General features: G+C 42.5%; 1 protein-coding gene across 1 annotated transcript in view; it reads right to left on the minus strand.

Moving 5' to 3' along the window:
- Positions 1-23,613, minus strand: part of ERICH3 (glutamate rich 3) — an 83,400-nt gene that overhangs the window by 6,098 nt on the left and 53,689 nt on the right. The window contains exons 12-14 of the mRNA XM_090048583.1: positions 17,701-18,204; positions 10,195-10,332; positions 135-2,838 (exon numbers count right to left, since the gene is read on the minus strand). Of these exons, the coding sequence (XP_089904709.1) occupies positions 135-2,838; positions 10,195-10,332; positions 17,701-18,204 (3,346 nt within the window). The remainder of the gene's footprint in view (positions 1-134; positions 2,839-10,194; positions 10,333-17,700; positions 18,205-23,613) is intronic.

The following is a 23,613-nucleotide window of genomic DNA, read 5'->3' on the forward strand; positions in this document are numbered from 1 at the left end:
TCCTCCCAAGGCTCAGCTTTTTACCATGTGGAAATGCCAGTGCCAGGTTAGCAATGCAAGCCTATAGATACTTCAGAACAGACGCATTAGAAAGGAGCATAATCAAAGTAAAATCAACATAAAAAACAACTCGCCTTCTCTCACCATTCTCCTCCATTTCTCTCTTCGGCAATGGATGCTCCCTAGTCACTGTGCTTATTTGCGCAGGGCTTTCTTCTTTGAGCTGGACTTCGAGCAGCTCTGCACCTCCTGGGCTGCTGGGTGGATTTTCTGCTCTAGATTCTGTCACTTCCGTGCCAGCTATTTTGCGTCTGTCAAGTTGCTTCCGTTGGATTTCTCCCCTGATGTCTTCTGTTCCACTTCCCCCCATCCTGCAGTTCATGTTGGCCTCTCTTTGTTCGGTTCCTTCCTCTCCTACAGGGGCAGGTTCTGCCCTCGCTGCACCACAGCAAGATGCCATTTCTTCGGTCACACGATCCATCTCAGGCACTGCTTCTTCTTCCTTCCTCAGTGATACTTTTGTCATCAGTTTTTCTTCTTTGGGAAATTTTTTTCTTGCTCTTCCATCTTCTTTGGCAACACTTTCTCCTGTCATCACTCTCTGGTCTTCAAAACCTGACTCCTCTATTACATGGCCCTCTTCATGTCTTTCTTCCTCTTTCTGCACCTCACATCCAGTTAATGCCTCTTCTGCCTCCTCTTTCTCATCAGGTGCTGATTTTCCTTCCATCTCCTCACCTCGATGGGTTATTTCATTTCCCTTTACTTTCGCACTGCCTGCGGCTTCCTTTGCCATAGCCTCTTCAGAGGCCAATGCTTCTGACATTCCTTCTCCTCCCTTTGTCACTTCCTCAGCCTCCAAATTTTCACTTTCCACTTCTCCTATATTTATTTTGGCTTTTTCTCTTGATTCTTCATCAACAGGTACCTCTTCTTCCAATATAAATGTCATTTCAAGAGCTGCCATTGGTGACATCACCTCTTTATCTGCTTCCTTTGCCACTTCCTCTTTTCCAGCCTTCCCTACTTCCTCTCTCTCAGCCTCCAACTCCCCTACGCATGCTGCTCCATCTACCATTTCTTCTTCAGGTTTTGGTTTTCCTGTAACTTTTTCAGATGCTTCCACTAGGCCCTCCTCACTCTTCCATGCTTCTCCTTCCTTTAAAGTTTCCCTCTCTGTTTCTCTGTCCAACAATATTTCCTCCCACCGAGGTGCTGATTTGCTGACTGCGGGGTCCTTTTCTAGGTCTTTATTTTGTGTTGCTTCCTTTTCTTGAACTGATTCCACCACATGATCCCCCCTTCCTTTTGCTGTCCTATCCACTTCAGACACTGTTTCACTCATGGGAAACTTTTCTAATCCTACTGGTTCCTCTGGTTTGGCTGCTGTTTCCAACAGGAGAACTTCTCCTGCTCCCACCGACTCCTCTCTCATAGCTTCACCTCCCAGTAGGGTAGCCTCCTTTGCCTCCAACGCTAAGTCTGATCCTCCTTCCACCCTGGGAACCTGCACTACTTCTACCAATTCATCTGCTACAAATTCTCCCTTTCCCACAACCCCCTCTTCTGTAGAAGCCACTTCCTTTACAACCTCTCCTTTAGCATCGACCTGCCTTGCAACCACCTTTACTGCAGCCTCTGCCCTTGCCACAACCTCCTGCCCCTCAAAAGCCACCTCCTCCAGAGTTTCTCCTTCAGATACTACCCGCCCTGAAGGAAGTATCGGAGTCTCCTTTACTTCTCCTGCCTTCTCCGCAGAGTCCTCTCCCTCAAAGGCCGCCTTCTCCATGGCCTCTCTTTCAGTCTTTCCCACCTGCTCCGCAGTTCCCTTGGCTAGAGACTCCGTCTTCTCTCCTTCAAAATCTGCCTTTTCTGCTACCTTCTCTTCTTCAGATCCCCCCTGCCTTTCAACCATCTCTACTGCAAATGCTGCCTTGCCCACAGCCTTTTGTCCCTCAGGTTCGACATGGCTGGTAGCGGCAGATGCTGCCTTCTTCAGTGCCTCCTCCCCATCTGAAGCTGTCCTCGCCTCAAAATGTCCTCCTTCAGCTTCCACCTGCCCTGCAACCTCTCTTACTGCAGACTCTGCCTTTTCCAGAGTCGCCTCTTCCACAACCTTTTCTTCAGATTCACCCTCCTCTCCTATACACGCAGCTTCCACAGCCGCCTCTCCCTCAGAAGCTGGCTCCTTTCCTGAGGAGTCTCGCTCCTCCACAGCCTCCTCTGCATCAAGTGCTGCCTGCGTCACAGCTTCTTTCCCCGCAAAGTCTGTCATCCCCACAGACTCCACTGCTTCAAACACTATTTCCTTTATAAACTCCTCCTCAGATGCCTGCTCAGCAGCAGCATCTCCCTCAGACATTGCTTCACCCATTTTTACCACCTCCTCTACTTTCGAGGTAATTTCCCCCACCATTTCCTCTCCCTCAGACACTGCATCTTCCACTTCCTCCTCTCTCTCATTTACATCTTCTTTCTCAACTACATTTCCTTTGGATGCCTCCTCTCCATCAGATACCGGTTTCTTTCCTCTCCCCATCTCTTCTGAGTCTCCTTTCATTATTCCTTCCTCTTCAGATACTGTCTCTTTTGCAGCAGGCCTGCTCTCTACTGCCCCTTCCATCAAACATGCTGTTTCTTTCTTAGACAATGTATCTTCCTCTAGAGCTCGTTCATCTCCTTCTTCATTGGTGCCAGCAGTTTTTTCCTCAGCAATAAACTCTTCCTCCTCAAGTTCTTTTTTCTCCCCCATCATCAACCCATCTTGTACCATTTGTTCTGTTGCTTTCTGTATTTCAACTGTTCTTGTTCCTTCTGCCAAGAAAGCTCCATCTGGCACTATTAAGACATAATCAAAACATTAGCTTTATTGTAATAACTGTGTTAATTTTAAGACTGTTTTTACTAGGTGATTATTAGAGATGCCGTCTTTCCAAATCAATGAAGGGATGTTGGCACACTGATATGGGAGATACTTGCTGTGTTTCTTCCCATGATGCACCTGGTCTTTGACTAAGTTTCGAGTGTTGTCATTCTGGCATCTGGCTTTAGTTAATTCAGACAAAATGAGGCCACATGGCAGTTCTACAATCTGAGACACTCAGGGTGTTCACATGAACTAGCCATAGGCCTAACACAAATCAGAAATTGATGCTAAATTACTTGTATATACAAAGGGGGGGCAGGAAATCACATAGTTTGTAGCATGAATGATTATAATATAAATTGTGATAATAGTAAAGTAGATTTGTAACTGTGTTATCCTTGTTATTGTATACTATAAAGTTTACTGAAAACTCCATTTTGTGTATTCTTCCTTGACATACGTTGCTTGCTTGACATAAGTGAATGAACTTTGTATAACCTTTGTGTGTGTGAGTGTATGTGAAAGGGTGAATGCTGGGAGAATGGCACAGAGGCGGGAAAAGGAAGATTTAACTCTTTATGTAGACAACAAGGCACCAAATGTGTAAGTTACCAGTCAGGAAACTAATTAATGGATGGCTAAAGAATCCCTTTGTGGCCTAGGGCACAAAGGAGATAACCAGGAGAAGGAATGCAGCACATCCTGCTAGATGGGCAGCAAGCACACTTCAAGGCCAAGATACCAACTTTTATGAATAACTGACCTCAAGCTGAGATAAGAAGATGATGGAGGAGAAACAACTGTAACAACAGAAAATGCTCATGGAAAACACCAAAGCACTGAACAAAAGATGCCAATCCATATAAAAGAAACACTCTGAAAATGCCAGGGTGGGAGAGCCTCTATCTTCAATGCTGCTTTCTTTGGAGCACAGTGATCAGAATCTGTTTCCCCACTCCAGCTGCTATCTTCATCTTCTCTCAATAGGCCTGGGCTGGCCACACAGGGCTTCTACTGAGCAGCTGCTAACTATAATACCTGAATGGAACAGTTGTTTTGTGTTTGCATATGTCTGTGCGTAATAATGTGTATGATGATTTGTGTGTGTCTGTATGAGTGGTGTGTCCAAACCTCTATGTCCAATTCACATAATCAATAAATGCGCCATTTTGCTTTATCCCCCTTTATAAAGTCTTGCTCTTGATTTGATATACATTAGATTTAAAGTAACAGTTGTAATTGCTTATACACATTTAGGGCCTACTTCTATACCCTTAGAAGTCAATAAAAAAGCTCACTGAATTTAGCGATACAAAAATCTATCCCTGGGCAAACACAATTTATTGTTTGTACTAATGCACCTGTGCTTAGTACACACAGTGTAAGCTCCTGTCAGATCTTTTGATAATGAGAGAATAAGCAGCAGCATGTTTTCCAAATGCTGTACCCTGACAGTACATAGGGAGTCTCCAGAAGGGTGAAAGGACACCCTCTCCCCAGTACCCTGCCCAAACACCTGTCTTCATCTGACTCATTCCCTGGCTTGGTGAACTTCCTAATCTTCCTTTCATCCCTATTAGCAATGACAAAAAGGGAAAGCATCTGTATACATAACGCTTCCTCTGTCCTGGGGATGTTATGGAACTCACTGGGGTAAAATTTATTGCTTTAAGTAGGCTTGCTCCAGTAAAAGCCATGAGGCAGCTGGAAAGGCTGAAAAGAGGTGGGGAATGATATGGCAGTGATTGAGCAGACTGGAGAAAGGCCATTATGGGAGGAGGGTTCCACTGACCATAGGGAGATCAGAAACAGGTAGGGAAAAAGAGATAACACAGAAGTCTGAGTATGACAAATAAAAAGCAGCAACTCTCATCTAACCGATATCATGTGACCATCACATAGCTTAAAAGTCTCAGATTACTTGTTGTTATCCAACAAAATCTCTACCTTCAACCCTCTGCTAATAATGCCCTCCCCCCCCGCTAGATGCATTTCGCAGCTGGTTTACTTAGTGCTGTTTTCCTGATTTTTAAATATCCCTTGGATCTTAGGTTTTAAGCTGTGTTAAAAAATGCACTTGTCTCTCTTGATTGGTAATCAATAACTGTCATAACTTTTGGAAAAGGAGGTCAAAAGCCAAAAGCCTCACTCCCAGACCTGTTCCCTTCACCCACCTCCCAAATTTGGGAAGTTCAATTGCAAGTCAAACCTCAGCAGCATTTCTAATTAGTTTTAGAAAGTCTATGAGAAGTGCCAGCACAGTGTATGTAAAACCTCCACACCTAATATCCTACTCTGTGTTATATCTTACTCCATGTCAGGCTGGGAAGCAAAAGGAGGCACATGTATGCTACAAGCACACATGAGCCCTCAGCATCCCCCCAACCCCACAGAGGAGTGGGGAGACTGAGCCAGCAGCACCAGCAAGGTAAGCTGGGCCAGGCAGAGGGACAGAGGGAGGGGGAACCAGAGCAGCTGTAGGGCATTGGGAAGGGTTTTTTTCCTTCTCCCATCTCTATTTAGTTGCACCAGGTGGGAGCCACGCTCCCGAGCCAGGCAAACAGGCCAGCAAACAAACGCGCTCATTAAAGAGCGTGCCCGAGTTTGTGTGGGAGTTCACGTAGGGAAGAGAGCAGCAGGGGCCAAAGATTCCATGCATCAGACTCAGAGGCTTCGGACAGACTCTACAGAGCCCTCAGGTGAGTGGACATAAGAGAAACTTCAATGGGGGCAGTGACTCAGAGCATAGCCAGGGACCCTGCCCCGATGCTACCTCCCACCCGGAGCTCCCCTGGGGCCTCCACCAAGATGGAGCCCTTGGGTGGGTCGGTGGCAACTGGGCCCCTGCCTGCAGGGGTTGCTGGTGAATCCACAAGGGCCCAGGAGTAGTGGAGGGGCAGGGGGGGTCCCCTCACTTGCCCCACGTGTGCCTAGATTGAGGCGCTGGAGGGACAGGTGAGTGCATGTAGACCTAGTAAGGGGGCATCTGGAGAGCATGAATGTATTTAAGTCAACAGCCCCTGATGATCTTCACTCTAGGGTACTTAGGGAACTAGCTGGAGTCATAGTGGACCTGCTGGCACAACTGTTTGAGCACTCATGGTGCTCAGGACAAGTCCCAGAGGATTGGAAAAGGGCCAATGTGGTCCCTATTTTCAAAAAGGGGAGAAAGAAAGAACCAGATAACTATAAGCCAGTTAGCCTCACCTCTATTCTTGGCAAGACCTTTGAGAAAATAGTTAATGATCACATTTGCGGGGGACCAGCAGGTAAAGTAGTGCTAAGGGGCAATCAGGATGGGTTCATAGCAGGCAAATTCTGCCTGACCAACCTAGTTTCATTTTACAACTGGGTCACAAAATGCTTGGATGAGGAAAAATAGGTAGATGTTGTTTACCTAGACTTTAAAAAGGCCTTTGACACAGTGTCACACCCAATTCTTATAAATAAACTAAAAAACTTCAATGTAGAATATTACACAGTCTGGTGGATGGGAAGTTGACTTATGGGATGCACCCAGAGAGTGGTAGTAGACGGGTCGGTTTCTACCTAGAGACATGTAGGCAGCAAAGTCCCCCAAGGCTCAGTCCTGGGACCAGTACTATTCAATATTTTCATTAATGACTTGGATGAGGGAGTAGTAAGCACACTGTCCAAGTTTGCTGATGACACAAAACTATGGGGCGGGGATATAAACACACTAGAGGGCAGGGAGCAAATCCAGGCAGATTTGGACAGGCTGGGGAGGTGGGCGGAACAGAATAAGATGCAGTTTAACAAGGATACATGTCATGTGTTGCACCTGGGGAGGAAGAATCATCAGCACCCCTACAGTCTGGGAGGGACCATTCTAAGCAGCACAGCTGCAGAAAGGGACCTCAGAGTTATAATCGACTCCAAAATGAACGTGAGTCACCAATGTGATGAGGTAATAAGTAAAGCTAACTGCACTGTTTCTTGTATAAGTAGGTGCATCACAAACAGGTCTAGAGAGGTGATACTTCCCCTCTGTGTGGCATCGGTCAGGCCGCAGCTGGAGCACTGCATACAGTTTTGGTCGCCGCACTTCAGGAGGGATGTGGATAATCTGGAAAGGGTTCAGAGGAGGGCCACCCATCTGTTTAAAGGCCTACAGGAAAAACCCAACTAGGAGACCTGAACCTCTTCAGCTTCCACAAGAGGAGGCTGAGAGGTGATCTTGTGACCACCAGTAAACTCATGGGGGAGGTGGGGAGAGGTCAGCAGGAAGTGAAGAATATGATGTTTACCAGGGCGACAGTTCAGGTAACTAGAAAAAATGGACAGGAGTTAAAAGAGAGCAAATTCAGGCTGGACTCAGGACAAAAGTTCTTTACAATTAGGGTCGCCAAAATATGGAACAGGCTTCCAAGGGAGGTGGTGCTGTCCCCTTCCTTGGAAATATTCAAAAGGAGATGGGACAGACACCTGGCTGGGGTCATCTGACCCCAGCACTCTTTCCTGCCCAGGGTAGGGGGTCAGACTTGATGATCTAATAGGTCCTTTCTGACCCTAATAACTATGAAACTATATGCTGCAATAATATAGTAATATCTTTCCTAGTGTACTGCATGGTTGCTAGCAAGGAACAAATCATTCTGGGTTGAATTTTTGTAGATGCATTTACTTTTGTGTATTGTAAATCAGCATTCTCTACTTCATCTAAGGACATGCTTTCCTAATCTTCAAATTCAGTATTTTGTTCTTCATATGTAACTGATCCATGGTACAGAAATAGCTAAACCTGGCTTCTTTGATGCTTAAAAATTAAACTATATGGAGTCATTGAAAAATAGCATTTAAAAACAGTCAACTAGTTATGTCATTGCAAGTCTTTTTTCACAAATTAGTTTGTATTCTGAATGCATCTAACTGAAAACAGTAACTTCTCTTACCTATCCGAGCAAGCCAGATTTATGGCCCCTGCAATCCACACATTTGTGTGTGCATATACACATGAGTTAATCAACTCAATGCTTATTACAAAACAGACTACAAGGTACACTGTAGGCAGAGCCAGGTACACAAAACACTCCAGTTTGGGTTTTGTTCCAGTCCGGTCATTAGTTTCACAGCAAGTGTTTCATACTAAAACCTGGCTTCTTTGTAGACCTGTTTTTGTTTGCTTGTTTTGACTTCTTTTCAAGACTATAATACTTCCCCTGAAAGAGGAAACCCTGAGTATCCAATTCTGAACTCAAGCTGGTTTACATCAGTGTCAGTCCATTGCTTTCAAAGGAATTATTCCTAATGGAAGTGATGACTGAGTATGCCCAGGGTGTGTTCTATTTTCTGGTTGAGGCTGAGAGAAACAGCTGGAGTGTATCTTAATGCAGCAGTTTTGCCTTTTTAAAGCCACTTTGATTCTCTGTGGCAAGGTAGCAAAACAGCAACTGATACTATACTGAGTAAGGCACAAAATCCAGGTATGAACATATGCTCTTACAATAGACCCATGTTACACACAGTTTTTGTTCTTTAATTGGAGATAATAGGGCTTGATCTTCTTTAACTTCTGTGAAAAAGAAAAGCTCCCTGCAATTCTGCCTGCTATCACCATCATTAATGATTTTTTTTTAAATATAAAAATCGGGCTCTATATTTATAGGTCAATTAAAAGTATATATACTGAGATCCACAAAAAAGAGAAGCTTTGGTCCACATGCCTTTAAAATTTAACAGCCTGAAGCAAAAATTCTAGGAGCTGGAGTGCTGATGGTATCCATCTGTGCCATTATATATGAAATTCACAGAACAATGCAATCAAACCCGACAAATCCTGGAAACTGAAAGCTATATCTACAGGGAACAAAACGATAACAACAACAACAACAACAAGCTTTTGTAATTCAGCAAGATGGAGAACAAAAGGAAAAAAAGAGGTAAAAACAAAGATGTGAAGCATTTACTTTATCACAAAATTGTCTAACATTTGTTTGGGTGCTAAAATTGGCAAACATGAAAAATAAGTCACCTAAGCCTATGTGTTTCCCTCCCCCCAGCATAAATTAGACCTATCCTGCTAATGCCCAAGAACAATGTATTGTGCCAAGAAGCTAGCCAGATGTGTAGGCCAAGATTTTCAGTAGTGATTGTGGGACCTCAGTATCTGAAAGCAAAATCTGAGTCACCTGAAAATCAGGCTCTCTTAGGTTGTCTCAGTCTTGGCACTAATGGCAGCCAAAATTGCTTGTTGTTTCTGAACATGTTGGTCTGGTCCAATAAACACATTAATTAAATTAAATGAAGTAATGGTGAAATGAAATTAAATGAAAAATATGAACTATATTCAACTAGCTCCTAGCATAAATATTCATTCCACTGCATTGAAGTAGTCTCCTACCATCATTTCCTAGGACATTGCAACATCACTACTATATTCTCTATTTCTTTCTTGGGGAGCAGAGGATTCCAGCTGTTGTCCCAGTTATGTTGGCAATTATATTCTGTGATATTAAGGCATTGTATGGTATAGTAAAGCAGGTTAAAAACATTAAATCAAACCTAATGTATAGCCTTGCTTTTTCCCTGTTGTGTAAATTTCAAACTCATCATATCACTGTTTTGGAAAAGAACATTTACATTTCATAGAGTTCATTGCTACAGTAATTCCACTAATGGACTGACTCTAGGACACTCCTATTGCATGGACTTGGGTTCCAATGCTAAAACTCAAGATTAAGATTCAAGATAAACTAAAAGTGCAGAAAATCGAAATGGAAAACTTTTGGAATAGTCCAACCCAAGAAAAGATTTACATTGCTTTGCTAAGTCACTGCCCAAATGCCAATCAATCATCAGGAAGGAAACAAGTTTGAGGTACAAACTTGGGATGTGGCTACTTTGCTGAGGCTCAGAACACTAGCCCTCTCCATTGCATTAGCTATGAAGTTAGCCTCTAACTTTTATTTCTTTGAGAAGTGGCACCTCTTCCATTTATAAGTAGAATCATCTTGGCTATGGTTGGATTTAATTTCATAACCAGATATCATCATGAATGCTAATTTAACAGGTTAGAAGCAAAGTTAAATTTACCAGATTTCTAATACAAGATTCTTCCTCCACTAGCACCCAATCTTCATAGCTTGGACACTTTCAAAATCACGGTAAACCCCAACTGGAAATAGCTTTATAGATAACTTCAGAGTCAGATTAAGCAGTGCCATGATTTTAGGCAATAAAAGGTACAGTAAGGAAAGGGAAGGAGGAGAGTATAGTTTGTAGAAGAAGGTTAAAGGAGGAAACATCTACAAATGGTTTTTAAATGAGTGAAATTTAATCCCCTCACTGATCGTATTAGTTGACCTCACCTTCATTTATGTCATGAGCTTCACTTGTTAAGGTCTCTTCTTCTTCATCTGTACTGGAATCACTGGGTTCAGGTTCAGAATTCAAGCGATAATCATTTTCAATTGCTTCTGCTATTTTCTCTTGGACAGACTTGCAATCTTCAGAAAATATCACAGAATTACAAAACACAGCAAGTAGGGAAAATCATCAAAAAGCATTAAAGGGGAAAGAAATTGTGCAATTATCTCAAACAAGATTAACAAGATCTATAATATTAGTGCAGGGTTAATTAAAATCCAGTAAACCACCACCAGTGATAATGCTTTGAATTATATTAAAATCAAATGGCAACTGAATAATATATATATATAAAAAAAAAAAATGCAAGAGACTTTACAAAAATGCAGGCAGGAATCAGGCACAAAATATCACAAAGCAGCAAGACTACTTTTAGCAAGATGTTTGCATGCACAAGCAACAATATTGTTTGATAAATGGAAAATCCTTTATTTTTCTGCTTTATACCATAATTGTACATACTAAATCTTCATATGCACTTCTGATGGTTATTCCAATTCCCGAGATGAGCAGAATTATTTCAAGTCTGATGTTTGTATTCATGCATAGAATTTCTGAATGTAAATACCCGTGCATGAACACTAAAAGATATACTATTCCTAAATGCAACTCTATACATAGATATAAGGCTAGCATTTCTTCTATAATCAAGACATACCTGTGCAACGGCAGCAGCATAGTTAAAGCTGTGCTATGATTTCCAGAATTGTTTACATATGTGGGCTGGGTAATTTCACGATCATATTCTGTGTTTGTAGAAATAAATCAGCTTTTATTGAAAAAAGTATTTACATAGATGCTGCAAATAAGTTTCTTACACATAAAAACAGACTGCCTGCCTGGCATCTTCTCCAAAACTCTTTTGTGTTGCAACTCCTGCTCTTCCTTCCAAGTTCCATGCAGTTTACTAGATCTTTCACCAATTTTTTGTTGCGTCTTTTGTGCAAGTATTTTTGAGTTGCTGGAGGGGTGGGGGGCAGAAGTTGATAGTACTATATGTAACCAACCCTAGAGGCATACCCCCTTACTGTTTGCATCGTAATTCTCTGAACTAATATACAGCTCTTCTTGTGTTAGCAGGGCACTTGCTTCCACCCTTCTGTTGCCTGTAGTCTGTTGGGCCCCTGCATTGCTCACATACTTGATTTCTTCCAACTCTCCATTGTTAAGGCAGCTGATGTTTGAAGCTCTTTCTGACTTCCTGGTGCTTGCCCTGTTCTCTGGGTTTGCTGGATGCTTGCTGCTACTCTGCATTTGGTTCTGGTTTCATTTCTACCAATGTTATGAGTCCGTAGCCATTTTAAATGACTTGTGTCCTGCTGCAGCCTGAACCAGCTGCTTTTTACCCTTGTGTTACATAAAACTATTTGATGTTTGGGTACCAACCTGATTTTCAACATTAAGTGGACTCTGTTTGGCTTCTTTAATGGTAGAGGACTGCTCAACTTACTTGGAGTCCTCTAGGCTGTACCATCACTTGTTCCTCCACTAGGCTGCAGTAGACTTGCTTCTCTGACCCATTACTCTTCATGCTGGACTACGATCTAGACACAGGGAGAGTGTCTAGATGACCATGTACATGCATTGCCCTAGGAACAAATAGCAGCAGCACATATTAGTGCACATATTAGTCCCTGGGGAACACCCCTGCATGTGTGGTCTAGCACAGGGCAAGTTGCCCTAGGTGGGGTAGGGGAGGCTGAGACCAGTACCTGGACTTACTCCTTACCTAGGGCTCTGGGGGCCTCCCAAAGCTGCAGCAGCATCGAGGCACATGGGGGGAAAGGGGGAGGGGAGGTTGGGCTCAATACCTGGGTTGATCCATTATTCTGTGTATTGGATTACAATCTAGACAAGTGCACGTGTGTGTTTCCCTGAGGACAAATAGCAGCAGCACATATTTGTGCTGCTGTTATTTCTCCCCAAGGAACGCACATTCCTGCCTACACAGATGCACTCAGAGAGGCTGTACTGTGACAATGCAGTAGTAGGTGGAAATGCCGTCCCATCTGTTTTGCGCTTGTTGTAGCTCTCTTTTCTACCAGCTCTGCTTTCCTATTGCTCTTAGGTAGCAGAAAGACACCTTGAGCCAGATTCTATTCCACCTATTGGACACTTGAGCAGTTACGCACCTAAGTGTGATTCTTTTCCGCCCTGATCAAGTCCCTGAAAACAGAGTTCATGCAAAGAGTGAAGGTCCCCCCACTCTTCACTTTTTCTGTGACTCAAGTTCTAGACAATGGTGTATTCTAAAAGTATATGCATTAATGGATGGAATAGCATTGCACTTAGTTGCCTACGTCCACATAGATACCCAAGTAGAATAGAATATGGTCCCTTGTGGTCAAATTCATGTGGCACTACCTCACTTAAACTCTGCTGCAATCCACTCAGATATGTTGTCCTGTTGCTTAAAGTGGGCAAGTCTGTTCTGCTCTTTTGGCAGGGTCAGGATGAGCCTTCATGATGCTGCAGAATCTCCTTCCATGGTCAATCACTGTACTCTTCACACACATCATACTGTATTTTCTCAATGCCCAATGCTCCCTGCCAAAAGCTGTGGCAATGTTGTCAGGAAGCTGACTGCTCACTTTGCACAGCATACCAGGACACTTTCTTGATATCAGAAGCAGCGCCGACTTTGCCCTGGATAAATCAGGTAGCATACCCTGAGCCATTAGTAAATGGATAGTTATTACTTTTCAATATTCTGTTCAGCATCTTCAGTCAGTGCAGATTTACTGGAGGTTTCCTTTCCGCTCCTATACTGCTGATCCACTCTATGATAGTTTCAATTAATGTAACTATGCCTCTTCTTTACAGGCTTGTGCTTGCCAGTTCCTTGTTCAGTGGCTCTGTCAGGGTACTTTCTATTTCAGGAGACCCATGCACTGTACACAGTCCGTTTCCAACTTCATTTTGCCCTCTGGACATAGAGATCCTCAAAATATGGCCCGATATTCTGTGAGCAGGCTGAGTTTGTTCTCTCTTTTCTCTCCCACTGAGATCTTTCTGTTATTGTACTAAGATCAAATCCATGGTTTCACTGCCCTGGCTAGTCCTCTACTGGGTGTGAGTTTGAATCCCACTTATAAACCGCAAGCAATACAGATAAGTTCTAAATTAATATACTTGAATTGCCTGTTTATACAAATGAAACTGCAATACATGTTACATTTTAATTTTAGGGAAATGTGCTGTCAACATTGCATTTCTATCAACTGTACCCCATTTCAAATACAAAGCATGGAAATTTTCTGCCATCAGATAATAGCATTACATTATACAAAATTATATATATATATATATTAGTGTACATAAAAAGCAAGATCACTTGGCATGTATGTGAATAAGTATAGGGAAATTCTTCCTTCCAACAAGCTATGTACACTACTGGATAGTAATGCATCTGAGACTGGAAAATAAACCGCCAAATTATTCAACCTTCTAACTGTGTGTATAATAGAAGAATTTAAGCCATCTTCTAAAAGAACCAGGCTTGGCAATGAAGGGTCTAGAAAGAGGAAGATAATTATGTCCCACTGACTTTAAGTGGAGTTAAGCGACCAAATTACCACTCGATTTCCTGCCTTCCAGTTCTTTTCATCATTCTTGCACTGTTCTCCCCCTATTTGCTCCCATGTCCTCTCTTTCCACTTCCTTTATCCTCTCCTTCCCTCTCTCTCACCTTTTCCACCAGACAGTTCTCTACTATTTTCTCTTTTCTTCACAATTTTACTTCCTTTTCTCCTTTATTTTTTTCTTTCTACTCCATTCATTTACAACATCATCCACCCAACACAACTTCTAAGTGTCACTATTTCTTTCTAGTCCCTTCTCCATCCCCACTAGGCCTGGGCCCAAGCTCTCTTGCCCAGCTCATAGGAACAATGGGTTAAAATTGAAGGAGCTCTGTCATCTAAAAACCAGAGGATGTTTCCTAAGAATGATAGCTTTTAGACTATAGCACAATTTCCTGAAGGAAATGGACAGTTCACTTGGGGATTTTACAGTTTTACCTGGACAAGACACTAGAAACCAAACTGCACAGAGCAGTCCCCTGTGTACACTTGCTATTGCTCTTCTCTCTGGTACTGTAGTAAAATAATCATTTTTTCCTTAGTCCTTGACATTCTATTCACCTCTTCCCCATGCCTCTTCCTTCCCACTAGATTAGTCTTTCTTCCCCTCTTTGCTGTTCCTTTTGCACAGGCCTTATCTCCCACTAATCACAGAATCACACCGAAGTTGGGGTACAGACACTTCCAGAATTCATTTATTCCAACTCCTTGCCTGAGGCAGGATCATCGCTATCCAAACGATCCTATACAAATCTATTGCCTGATCTTCCGAGGTCCCTTCCAGCCCTACAATCTGTGAATCTATTAGCGAGACTATAAAGCCAGTCCCAAGAAAACCACAACACTGTAATCGACTACAGGTAAAGCAAGGGGACCAGTGCAGCCAATGCCTGCTGCTGCAAAGTTGTTTAAACATTGAGCAATCCAAGGAAGAGGGCCACGGCTCCCCCTCCTCCACTGCAGAGGAAGAGAAAAACCCTCACAGTCCATTGCACTTTATTTAACATGGATGAGATTCTTATCTCCATGTGAAGTCACTCCACTTCCCTGCATTTAATTGGAAATTACAGACCCCTTTTACAATTTCAAAGTAGGATCTAGGTCTTCATGACCGTCTGTATAGCACTTTACACAATGGGCTCCAAATCCTGATGGGGGGGAGAAGGGTGGGGGTCTTTCGAGCACTCCTGCAATAGCAGTTTGCAGAACAATGATGGTGCCGATTCCACTCTGCAGAAGAGGAGAGGCTTTCAACCCTCAGGAGAGTCCTTTGGTGTATCAAGATAAAGGCAACAGTTTCTTTAGGCTCATTGAAGCCCCTGGAGCTTTGTTAAGTGTGGTGCATAAATTATTACTTTGACCTGATCATAGTCCTACAGTTTGATGAGCTGGCAGTTCCTATTCTTCACAGTCTATTGCCTGTGTAACATCTAAGCAGGGGGGAATTGACAGTCAATCAACACTGGGGCCAGAGGAGGATGAAAAATCCCGCTCAGATAACTCTCTCTCAAGTTGAGAGAGAATGTCATAAGGAGCACAAGTGACCAGAGGATGCACAGCAAGATCCACCCTCAGGTGTTCACATTGCTTCTTCAGGTCCCAGCATACCCATTCATAGAGGCTTGCCCAGCCACCCCCAACAGCACAAAAGAGCCAAGTGATATTTTCTTCTTTTGGTCTCCTTTGCATGTAAAGCGATTCTGCTTAACTTTGTTTTGCAGGATTTGGGACCAGGAGCAGTGTCAAGAACTGCAGGAGCAGTGTCAAGAACTGCATGTGTTGCCAGCCATCAGGGTAGGGCAGAAACACCAGATAACAGAGAAGGACAGTGGTGACTAGTCTGTAAGGAGAGTTTAACAGAAACAGGATGAAGCTTAAGTACAGAAGAGAGCTCATTCTGCAGTCCTTGGAAAGTGCTGAGCTCCTTCCCACTGGTTGCTCTGGAAATGGATGTCCCTCAGCACACTGAAGGGCTGGCTACAGGGTGGGAGTTGGGAAAGTGCAGCATTTTCCTAGAGTTGCAAACTGGCCAACGGGATCATGCCTGAATGAATGAAGCATGTGCTGTTCCTCAAAACCTGTCCTTCCAAAGGCTGAAATAAAATTAAGGGGTCCTTGTCCTTAGCCTTTGATTTCTCTGGATGCAGTTCCTGGACAAATTCTTGATGCTCACCAAAAATTTACCATGGCAATCCTATGCTGGCAGGTAGACAGACTGCACAGTGACCTACTAAGCTTTTCCTATCTTTAGCTTCCATGATTAAATGAGTATTTTGTCCTCCTAGTCCTTGCTTTGCCCTCATTTTTGCTAATCTGCTCCTGAGTCATAGGCATTCTCCAAGCAGTAAAGTACTGCAAGATTAGATCTGGTAGCATATAGTCTGTTATCTGCACTGCACTTCCCCCATCTGTCACTTCCCATCCAGACAACTGAACTAGTTCTTTTCTGAAGACAGCTCACCCCACTTTCTATGTTTATTCAGTACTTTAGTTGCTAACTGACTAATTACAGCACAAATGAATTTGTGTTATCGAAGAGCATTGTTTTGTGGTAAGGTGGGGGCATGTCACTAGCTCAGCACTTACTTCTTTCATCCATTTTGTAGGGCAGCTTTAAATCCTACCTGTGTGGCTAGAAACAGCTTCCTTCTTTAACACTACTTACTTCTTTCATTTGACAGCACAAGGGTGAAGTTACTTAAACTGAGATTTCCCTCAGACAAGTGAAAGGAAAGTTTCAAGAAATAACACACCTATAAGCACAATATAATCATCCAATCCTATATTGCTTTCTTTTCTTCAATTCTGAATATCTAACAAAGCAAAACAGATGCACGGTGCCACCAAAAGCAATCCAGCATTGAGAGACTTGCAAATAATTTGGCATAGCGTTCAAGGATGTTTATTCCACACAGGCTGCACTATTTGATACATGCTGTACTTGAACAGAAAGCAATAGAAACCAACCCCATACATCTATAAAAAAAGCAAGAGCTTTATATGTTCCACTGCAAAATCAACATACATAAAAATACAGTCAGATGTTGTCTAGTGAGGCTTTTGGCTCTCCTTCTTTATGTCTACATCACTGCAGAATGCCACTTCTCTATTTTACACGCACTGATTATGAGATTATTTACAAGTCTGATGGTATTCCAGATCAAGAATTAGCTTTCTTGCCACCCACCCAATCCTGCAAAACCTTATTTATGTGGCTATACAAGTGCCTTGCCCAGGATCCAAAATATCCTTGTAGTAGGGGCATTACTATACTATTTTATCCATAGGCACAGCGAAAGTTTTGCTCGATGTGAGACAGTGAGACAGTGAAGAAGCTGAGACAGAAGCCATCTCTGCTGACTTGAAGTTTAGTCACCTATCAATTGCAGCATGACACACAACAGACCTTTAGAGATCCTTCTGGAATATTGTATAATAAAAAGTACCCAAAAGTTCACCCGTGCTGACATGAAAATTCTCCAGGATTCCCAGCACTAAGGTACCAAGTTTTATAAAGTTACACCAAGTTTTATAAGGCACCAGGTTTTATAAAATTACATGAGATGTCAAATTTCATGACACCGCTGCCTGTGGAAAAATAAAGCATTTGCTTTAAATACAGCCTATGAGAGTGATAAGAGATGAAGAATGAATAGCCAAAGCCTTACATTGTAAAAACTGTACAAGGAAACAAGCTCAGAAGATATGGTAGTGACTGCACAGAAAAGAGCACAAATGTAACATTGCATCTCTGAACAGGCCAACAGCTATATTTCTCATGCCAAATCCTTACTAACTCTACAGACAAATCAAACCACACTTGCATGCACTGGATGTATCACAGTTTTGCTGAAAGATGGTACTTACCACCTCCTTCATCAAACTCAAGAGGCTCCTTGTTTCTATCCACTGCTTCCACAGTGCTGCTTTCCAAATGCACTAGAACATCCTGCTCCCCATCTTCCCTCATGTTATTTCCAGCCTCCTCCCCATCTTCCCTTGTGTTATTTTCTATTGACCCATGTTTGAGTTCCCCATTGATTTCATCTGTGTCTTGGGAAAACGTTTCCATGATACTTTCAGGAAGAATCTTACTTCCTTCTCTAAATGATGCATCCTCTGCTTCCATCTTTCTGGTTTCATCCATTTCCATCTTCTCGTCTGCCTCCATTTCCAGGTTTTCCTCCATTTGCGGTGGTTTACTGTCCCTGTTTTCATTTTCACATTGTGCATATGTTTGATCACCTGAAGTCTTTTCAATATCTTCCTTTTCATTGCCTGTAATATTGTCTTTTGTCTTTTCACCTTCAGACTCATCTTCACTGCTATATAGGGTACTGCTGGATGAGAAAGGAGATGCAGACTTCCTATCTACAAACAGCAAACAATTTCATTTTATTATTTTTTCAGAAAACATTTGTAGTCATTGCTCAGTAGCACCAAGGGCTTGGTCTTCATTTGGTGTAAACCAGTAGTGTTCTGATTTACAATACATGAGGGTCTGCCCAAAAAGTTCCAGCAATTGTACCTAGAGGTATTTAACCTGAAACTATCAAAAGGCATCCATTTAATCAAAAGCTAGTTAACGCATTTTCCGATCATGTAATGAGACCATTCCATAAATGTGTCTAAGAGCAGGTAGGTCCTACATTACAACAAAAGTTTCACAATAGGAATGTGCTAAAGTGCTCTTAACATTTCAATTAATCTACTAGAATGCCTCTGTAGATCAGAGAACAATACCATAGCACAGGGGTAAGCAACATTTTGGGGCAGAGTGACAAAAACACCCGCAACCTTGACTTGTAAGATATTGGTGTCCCGGGGAAGATGGCAGGGATGCTGCAAGGGGCCTGTCTGCTGCAAGCAGCCCAGGCTCTGTGGCGTGCAGCAGGGCCTACCCAGAGCTGGCCAGCTGTGGCAGGCAGCCAGGAGGCTGCAAGCAGCTGCACCCGAGTCCACAGAGCCCCAGCCCAGCTCGTTGGGCAGTGGGGACATGAACACCTCGAGGTGGATGGTGTGGAAGGGGCTAGGGCTGCACTGCCACAAAAAGGATTGGGCCCTCTCACGGTTCCCCTACCTTCTGCCCCAAGGCATGTGTGCCAAGCAAAATGCCCATGATCTAGCACACATGTTGGGGGTTTCCAACTCCTGCCACAGTACATTAATCCTTGCTATTTGCAGTGTAGTCCTGTTATTCTGACATCCTTTCTATGTCTGAAAAAAATGGTCACTGTAATTCTGCTAATTTTCTAAATACCCATCTGAGATATGTTGAAAATTCCTGTAGGATTTTTAAAGTAAAACCAAAATATGCAAATTGCACATATACAATCGGTGTACAAATTGCGTACCAATTAACTTCAGTAGAACTTGGGATGTGGCGTTTCAGTATAGAATCTGACCTGACATTAATATAATGCTTGGCAAAAGGGACAGATTTACAGTCCAGTTAACAAGTCTTCCATTCATCCACAGAATTGGTATAAGGGGTGCAGGATGTTGAAAGCCTTCCCACAAAACGTCCCCAAAGGGCCTCAGCTGTGCTCTAGAAAGGCCATTATTGCCATCAAGAAGGTAGCTGGTCAGATCAGTACCCCAGCCTTCCCCTGTCCACTGAGATGGACAATCAGTACCACTGTGATGTGGTCATCTGCCTATTAGGATTTGATCAGAAAACTTTTCAACAGATATTCTGCTGAGCAGCTAACACAGGGTTAGGCTTGCAATCACTTCCAGGCTGTACTCGATTTGAAGCTGCAATCTAGAGATCAACAGTTTAGAATGACTTCAGCCACTAGACTCCCTGAGAATATTGCAATTTCGAAAAAAACAAGACCATACATAGGCCAGCTGGAGCAAAGGGAGGCTCATACAATCAGATAAATGGTTCAGATTTCTAGAGAACTGGTCAATGATTCTTTACAATTTATTCATAGACTTACAGTCCACAAGGATTTGAATGTTCTTTTTATGCCTGACCTGTAACATTACATACAAAAATAAGGCGTTTGGTTTCTCAACTGTTAAAAAAAAATTGTATGAAAGTTGAAATTCAACCCTCTGTTAAACCTGCACAATTTATTATATTCAGGTGCCATGGTGATGAGTGCAATATAAATGCTGAGATGAGGTGAAATAAAGTAAGATGAGATTTCCTCCCCACTGTGTTTTATATAAATGGTAAACTCCTGGTCCTGTTACTATTACTACCATATAGCACTTGGATTACAGGAGCATCTCTGAACCTCAGCAGGAGTGGGAACAGGACTGTGCTGGTTACTGTAGAAATGCACAGTCCTTGCTCCTAACAGTGTAAGTATACGCTTAACTTTAAGCAAGTAAATAGTCCCACTGAATTCAAAGTTCAGTCTCTGCCCACTGTTTGCTCATGGCCCAGATAACTTCAAGACAAAGTACAGAGCCCAGTTTGGTTAGGACAGGGGAGAGGGGAAGTAACGGTAACAGTCGTACAAACACATTGATATGTAAGTTACTGTAGAAGTAATTAGCTTACTTGACTAGAAAAAAACCAGACAAAGACCAGAAGTGCTGATACTGCTTAATTCAAATGTTCTGAGTTAAGGAATCCTCATTCCTGCATTCCTTGGGTTATCTTGATATCTTGCCCTGTGCATTCCTGCATGCCTTGGGTTATCTTGATATCTTGCCCTATGCATAGATAGTTTGTTTAAGTAAACTTCCTAAGTTCTGTGTAATTTACTAGTGTTTTGTTTCTCCAAGGTATATTTTTTATCTCTTTCTCTGTCTTTAGTATAAATACGCTCGTAAACTTAGAGAGTCTGAGAAATCCTTTGAAACAGACAAGTGGGTGATTCCCCTTGCTGTAGGGAATTCTCCCTGTGATCACAGTATAGCCTTAAATAAAGAAAAGCTGGCTCTGTCAGTTCTGATTCAACCGCAACGGGAAGTTTGATTTCTTCCACATTACTATGTGGGTCATTTATGCTCCCAGGATTTTGTTAAGTCAGCAAGAGTTTTGCTACTAGCACTATACTGAAAAGGAGATATTTATTGTAAATGACCAAAGAAAAACAGTGAACTAGCAGAGACAGTCTGTTCAATGTAAGAAGCATATAGAACATGAACATACTTTAGTCGTGCAAAATTTGCAAAAATAGGGAAAAATCACTTTTGATAAAGCAACAGCACAAAAAGGAGAAACTAACAAGGCTACATTTTATAAGCTCCTTTTCTCTGCATATGTAGCCTTAAAAAAGCTTAAATATAAAATATTCAAAGTAGGGTGGCCTAAAATTAGGCACCTATTTCCATAGTTAGAGACTTAAATCAGCCCCTGCTTCCAGATGTTTTGCATGCCCAAGAAAATTAGCAGCTGCGGCTGTTCAGAAACTTTGAAAATTAAGTCATTTAGGCACCTAAATATCAAAATTCAAATGCCTAAATTTAATCAACACATTTAAGAATGCTGGAATTACTTTAAAAACTAAAAAACCTTGTTATATTCCACATTTACCTGGAAACCCAAAGAAAGTAATAACTTACCAGTATATCCAATATTGTTGCCTACAAAAGATTAATGTTTTTTGTGGTTACAACCAAATAGATGTGCTGATGGAATCCAGGCACCATTTTCAAACAAATTCAATATTTTATTAGTGCATCTTACTACAGATGCTAGAGGATGAGTAAAAATGCAGGGACTTGGCAACTCATCCCTGGCAGCTGCATGCCCTGCCCATTTAGCAGTGAATATGATTTTGAAACCAGTTGGATAAAAGGGAAGGCTGTGTTGTTAAAAGATAGTGTCACTGAAGAATTCCCAGTACTGTATTACTAAAGAGCTGACTTTCCTCCTTTTTCACCTCTGGAATACAGAACCCACTCTTGGAAACTAAGTTATATTGAGGGCCAACATTTTATTTATGACAATGTTGGTTATTAATAGTGCATTTAGCACCACATTTGGAAACACACAAAATGTTTCAAAGTAAACCAGTTAGTAGAGGGAACTCAGCAAACAACTCTTCATACTCTTTTGAAAGTTCACCTTGTCTACCATCCCTACCACTAACTGATGGATTCTTCAAGGTGTACTAGAGCAGCAGTTTTCTTTTGAAGAGCCTTACATTGTATCAATCACCATCTTCAGGACTCAAGCAATCCTAGCAGTTGTATCTAACCACAGAGTCAGACCCAGGGGGAAGAGGCCATGATGGTGGCACCCTCCTTCCACTCCTTCCTCCTGCCACAGTTGGGAAAGCCCAGATCCACTCCTGGCTCACTCCAGGTGGGGCCTGTGGCAGTGGCTGCGCAGTGCCAGGTTTGGCAAGAGACAAAAGGTGGCAACAGGCAATTTTCCTGCTACTGAACCTGTTCACTGACATTCCCCAGTGTCCTCCACTGGCTAAGACCAGGTGCTGGAAGGAGGAACCCATCACCACTGTCTTTGGTTGACACAGGTGTAGGAAGAGACCCAGAGCTGCTCCTGCCCTGTTCCAGTTGCAGAGCGTGGTTGCATGGGGTTCTGGGCTCAGCTGGGGACAGCAGCAACAACACATAGGTTCCTCCTTCCAGCATCTGCTCCTGGCTACCATGGACACCTGACATGGTGTTAGGCAGGGAAAAGGCAGGGGCAGAAAAAACCTGTACTCTGCCTCTGCTATCCCCAGCAAACCACCCAACCATCCCCACAGCTCCTGGATGGCGTAGGCCAAGAACAGTGGATTTAGTAGGGATGGTAGCAGTGATGGGTAGGTTACCACCTTCATGCATTTCCTCCTTGACTCCCCATGTTCCCCACCAGCTCAGGGGTTCCAGTCATAGTCTGAGGGGTGGTGTGCTACATCCCCCTTTAGTAAATCCTGGATCTGCCCAAGTCTTCCCACAACATACACAAGGACAAAAGGGAGAACCTCCATGCAAGCAACCTCAACTTCCTCACAACTTGTCAGAAGTATGCCAGTATGAGTTAAAACTTAAAAACATACAGCCTAAGACTAAAGAATAACACTAATCTAATTTGGGCCCAACTCCTGGATCTAGAAAGTTCAGTCTGGTGCAGAAGATAAGGAAGGGAACAAAGAGGGGTGCATGCCAGCTAAGAATGGCTAGAATTCAGCAGTGTTTGTGGCCATGCCACCTACACTGGATGGAACCAGAAACAAGATGTCACTGAACCAGCTCTATATGAGCCAAAGCACACAACTAGTTAGGGGAGCTTAACTATCTCTTTTTAACACTATGATGCCATGAAGGGCCATGATACAGCTTCTGGCAAAAGGTGTCCACGTGTCTGAGACATGCAGATGCACAAAAAATTATTTGGGCACAATACTTCTTGAACCAGGATGGTGAGTTCTCTTTATAGAACACTGAGGATTGACCTCAGGACACTGTATTAATTTCTTGGCTTCTCTGTTACTGATAACAGGAAAGAACAAGAAAAATGGATAGAGACATTAGAAGGATTTAATTACAAGGAAAGACTGAAAGAACCAAACACGTACAAACTTGGGCAACAATGGCTCAAGAGATATGCTACCCATCTACACAAATTTGGAAGCACAAACATCAGGAAGAAAGAATTGTTTCTCAAAAGTATAACTAATAATAATGGTATTAGATTAAGAAAAAAATCTCTCTCGCAATGAATACCCTTAAAAATACCCCACTGTTGAGATCTATTAGATTTTAGAATAGTCTCCCAAAAGATTGATTTAAGTTTTATGTCTTTAGCAATTTAAAACCAGATTAGACAAATGATTAGTAAATATCATCATCCCCTGAAAATTTTCC

The sequence above is a fragment of the Crocodylus siamensis genome, chromosome 5 (genome assembly GCF_052110815.1).
Source record: "Crocodylus siamensis isolate JL-2025a chromosome 5, ASM5211081v1, whole genome shotgun sequence".
Classification (NCBI taxonomy): domain Eukaryota; kingdom Metazoa; phylum Chordata; order Crocodylia; family Crocodylidae; genus Crocodylus; species Crocodylus siamensis.